Source organism: Alosa alosa, chromosome 1 (assembly GCF_017589495.1).
Source record: "Alosa alosa isolate M-15738 ecotype Scorff River chromosome 1, AALO_Geno_1.1, whole genome shotgun sequence".
Taxonomy (NCBI): Eukaryota; Metazoa; Chordata; class Actinopteri; order Clupeiformes; family Clupeidae; genus Alosa; species Alosa alosa.
In genome coordinates, this window is record NC_063189.1 from 892,953 (window position 1) to 897,952 (window position 5,000).

The 5,000-nt window shown below is 44.7% G+C and overlaps 1 protein-coding gene across 1 annotated transcript in view; it reads right to left on the reverse strand.

Moving 5' to 3' along the window:
* zfyve28 (zinc finger, FYVE domain containing 28) overlaps positions 1-5,000 on the reverse strand; it is a 40,471-nt gene that overhangs the window by 16,204 nt on the left and 19,267 nt on the right. The window contains exons 4-5 of the mRNA XM_048250149.1: positions 3,413-3,615; positions 1,379-1,468 (exon numbers count right to left, since the gene is read on the reverse strand). Of these exons, the coding sequence (XP_048106106.1) occupies positions 1,379-1,468; positions 3,413-3,615 (293 nt within the window). The remainder of the gene's footprint in view (positions 1-1,378; positions 1,469-3,412; positions 3,616-5,000) is intronic.

Sequence of the window (5,000 nt, forward strand, 5' to 3'; positions counted from 1 at the left end):
GACAGAAAGCCATGTAAATCGCGTGGTAATTACCTTTAAGGTGGGGTAACTTGTAACTTCTCACTTGAGGAGCTGGTAGTGTTAAGTGCATAGACAGTAAAATAAAGTGACAACGCTAACCAGGCTAATAAACAAACCATGCTACGGTGAGTTAACGTCAAAGGGCAAAGTCACGTGACTTCTAGTTGTAATCTGTTTATGAAATAGTGTGATATTTTCACAGTTAGTAGGCTAGATTATTACTTTACACACAATACAAAAAATATTGAGGCAAATTGTATACCCTTCCATATACAACTAAACACAGATGTTGAAGGTCTTGCTTAAGTGGATTTTTAAAAATCATTTTTCTATGTAATTTGCACTTTCAGAAATAAGAGATGCTGTAGGCCTATTTTCAGTTTTATAGCTGATTGTCTTATTTGCTTATGTTACAGATGGAGTCTGGGTACTTATTGTACTGTTTAGCCTACATCTTACACACTTCAGGCTGTTGCAGATAGCTCAGGAAAGAGACTGTATGACACTAGGTGCTTTCTGCATTTTTGTTTTGCTTTTCCTCCATTGTACCGGACCAGACCAATCAGATGTCCGAACCGAGGCATGAACCGAACTGGGTGACTTCTGTGTGTAATCACATAATTCTAGTGTAGATGTGATGTCTAGATGTGTGTGTGTGTGTGTACATGGATGTCTAGATGTGTGCGTGTGTGTACATGGATGTCAAAATTCAGTGTGTGTGTGTGTGTGTGTGTGTCCTACTCTTACCATCCTTGACTGCTGTATTACTGTCCCCCTATCTGGATTCCTGGCCCGTACAGCCCCACCTGTCTATGATAACTCTGCCCGAATTCTGGCCTGTCTGCTGACCCACCACTGGCCCTCACAACTTTTCTTTCCTGACACCCGACGCCGGGATTATTGCACTTTCTCTCACTAAATCATGATTATGCTTTATCACACCGGATAATGAATCATCCCACCTCTTGTAACTTTCACCTCAGGTGCTTTAAACACCATGTCCTATTCTCCACACCTGACTGTCATTTGCATTTGTCATTGTTATAGACCTTACTGTCCGTATTGACCCTGGGCAGATGGGTCAGGCCCTTGAGTCGTGGATCTGCTCGAGGTTTCTTCCCATATGCATCTCCAATTCTAGGGAGTTTTTCCCCTGTTACCCTGTTACCCCGGTTACCCTGTTACCCCGGTTACCCTGTTACCCCTGGGCCTTCCTTCCTTCTTCCTTCTTCCTTTTCTTTTCTCCCTCTTTTCTTTTTTTCTGATTGCCTACATTCTGTAAAGCGCCATGATACATGTGTAATGTTTTGGCGCTATATAAGCACAATAAATTAAAATTAAGTTGAAATTACTGTACCTCTCCACAGTCTCACAAAAGAGCACGATGACCTCTTGCTGGGTGTAGTACTCTTTAGGGGACTTCACAGGAACCATAGCTGATACATAACTGAGACACACACACACACACACACATATATACACACACACACACGCACACGCGTACACACACACACACCCACACACATGCACACGCACACACACGCGCACACACACACACACGCGTGTACACACACACACACACACACACACACACACACACATATATACACACACGCACACACATGCACACTGCATACGTACCACACACACACACACACATATATACACACTTTACACACACATGCACGCTTTTACACAGCCACCATTCACACACACACACACATAAATGAGAGAAAAAGGATCACAAAGGGGAGGCCCACACATGGCATGGCTCTCGCTAATTTGATGCAGACACTGGAGTGTGTGTGTTGTGTGTGTGTATGTGTGTGAGTGTTTGTGTGTGTGTGTGTGTTCAAATTAATTTTATCACTATTTTTTAATTTAGTCTTAGTCTTAGAATGTGGTCTAAATGTCCTTTTTAGTCTTTGTCATATTTAGTCAAATTTCAATATCATTTTTGTTTGTCAAGTTTTAGTTAGAGCTAAAAGTCTCGTCATTTTAGTCTAGTTTTTTAGTCAAAGAAAACTAAAGGTATCTTAGTCTTAGTCAGTTTTAGTCAACACATTTTTAGTCATTTTTTTTTTATAACAAATTATTTCTGATTACCATTTGAGTCAAATAGTGTTTCACACATCTCAATTTTCAACAACATTGTGTGTCCACAGGGCTACTCGTCTGTTATAATGACTCATTCTGATTTTTTTGTCAGTCAGTATGTTTACATGCACAGGTAAGTCGAGCTACAGTTATAGCTTGGCTGGGATTTGACCATAGACAGTAAAGATTTGACTGGACCACTGTCATATTCGTAGACCAGTGTTTCTCAAAGTGTGGTCGGGGATCACTGGTGGTCTGCAAGCTATCCCAAGTGGTCCTTGAGCAGGCGATGGTAAAATATAATATAGATGAGTTGTTTGCAATATAACTTGTATGTAAATCCAAACAGTTCTGCAACACTGTCTATGTAAGATATGCCAATTTAAATCATACAGTATGAATCCTCTGACACAATAAGCAGTGCAAAGACAATAAGCAAGGTGGTTCAGTGAGTAGGCCTATAGTGTAGACTAATTATAGGCTACTGTTGAAGTAGGTCTAATCTTTTTTTTTTTTTTTTTTTTAGCTAGGGTTAGTTAAGTGGTCCTGAAACTGAAAAAGTTTGAGAAACACTGTTGTAGGCCAAACTATTAATGTTTTACTCCGCCTCGCTAGATGGCGATATGCGCCCAAACACAACACATTGCCCAAAAAGACTCTCCATCTTAGCCATAGCTAACCTGCTAGCGAACTTTCCATATTACTGTAGCTTACTTGCTAGCAAACTTTGCATCATCAGTCTAACTAGATGAATAGTTGACATTACATGCTGAACATTTTCGTATGGACATTCTGGGGGATGTTAATTTGTATGAGAGAAGCTTCAACTTCTGGGTATGTAGCATTGTGGCATAAAGCTTATAGTTAGCTTGCTAACTCTGGCAGAAATCTCCAGTGTTCTTGTTCCATGTAGTTTTAGGTGTTGCAGCCACAGGGTTGCAGCAGCAGCATAGACTAGCCTACAGGAAAGCTGTTGCATTATTAACTCATTTGGAATATTTTGAAAACATAACAGCTAGATATTCTGTCTTCTCATTTTTGTAGGCGAACATGAAGGAGATTTTATCTTAGTTTTTTATTTCATGCAAAACATTTTTAGTCGTCTTTTTAGGTCAACAATAATGCATCTTAAGATAGTCTTAGTCAGTGTTTCAGGACATTACTGCCGTCTCGTCATCGTCTCGTCTTAGTCATGAAAAAAAAGGTCGTTGACAAACATATTTCCTCTCGTCTCGTCTGACGAAATTAACAGTAGTGTGTGTGTGTTTTTGTGTGTGCATGCGTGCATGCGTACCAGAGCTCAAACTCGGCGAAGAGGCTGTCGAAGTGTCGCAGGGCGTCCCGTATGCGCTGTGTGTAGCTGTGGAGGTCACGGAGCGCCTGCTCTCGCGTCAGGTTGCGCACCTCCTCCAGGCTACGCGTCAGATCCTTGGCCAGCGGACGCATCGCCATGCTCTCAATCTCACGGTTCATGATGATGGACCCCGCCGCCAGACACTACGCAACACACACACACACACACACACACACACACACACACCGTTACACTACGCAGCACACAGAACACCATATCACACTATGTTATGCACACACACCACACACACACACACACACACACACACACACACACCATATCACACTATTTATGCACACCGTTACAGAACACTGGCATCACAAGAACACCATGTCACACTATGTTGTGCACACACACGCACACCATGCACACTATATTTATGCACACGCCACACACACTTTTGTGCGCACACGCACTACACGCACACCATGTCACGCTAATGTTACACGGAACACACGTCACCGCGTTACACTATGTCACACTATGCCCTGTCACAAGGCCCCCCAGCCAGTCATACATACACACACACACACACACATTACACACATACATTACACACACACACACATTACACACACACACACACACGTTACACTATGTCACACTATGCCCTGCCACAAGGCTCCCAGTCATGGAAGCATCTGTTGTCATGGTTACCTCGTGCCTGCTGGCCAAGGGGTGCCCCTTCCCACACGTTACACTACGCAGCACACACACTCGTGCCCCTTCCTCTACAAATGATGTCACTGAAAGCCACCAATTTACGCTTGGAATGCATTCTGCGTCCAGCTACTCTCATAGAACTCACCCTGTTCCTGTTCCGCTCTCATAGAACTCACCCTGTTCCTGTTCCACTCTCATAGAACTCACCCTGTTCCTGTTCCAGTCTCATAGAACTCACCCTGTTCCTGTTCCGCTTTCGTAAGGACTCACCCTGTTCTGCTCTCGTAAGGACTCACCCTGTTCTGCTCTCGTAAGGACTCACCCTGTTCTGCTCTCGTAAGGACTCACCCTGTTCTGCTCTCGTAAGGACTCACCCTGTTCTGCTCTCGTAAGGACTCACCCTGTTCTGCGTAAGGACTCACCCTGTTCCGCTCTCGTAAGGACTCACCCTGTTCTGGCGTGGGACTCACCTGTTTCGGCTCGTGGGACTCACCCTGTTCGCTCTGTGGGACTCCCCTGTTCTGCTCGTGGGACTCACCTTGTTCTGCTCTTGTAAGGACTCACCCTGTTCTGCGTAGGGACTCACCCTGTTCGGCTCGTGGGACTCACCCTGTTCTGCGTGGGACTCACCCTGTTCGCTCGTGGGACTCACCTATTTCGCTCGTGGGACTCACCCTGTTCTCTAAACTCGTGGGACTCACCCCTGTTCTCGTGGGACTCACCCTGTTCGGCTCTCATGGGACTCACCCTGTTCTCGCGTGGGACTCACCCTGTTCTGCGTGGGACTCACCTGTTCGCTCTGTGGGACTCACCCTGTTCTGCTCTCGTGGGACTCACCTGTTCTGCTCGTGGGACTCACCCTGTT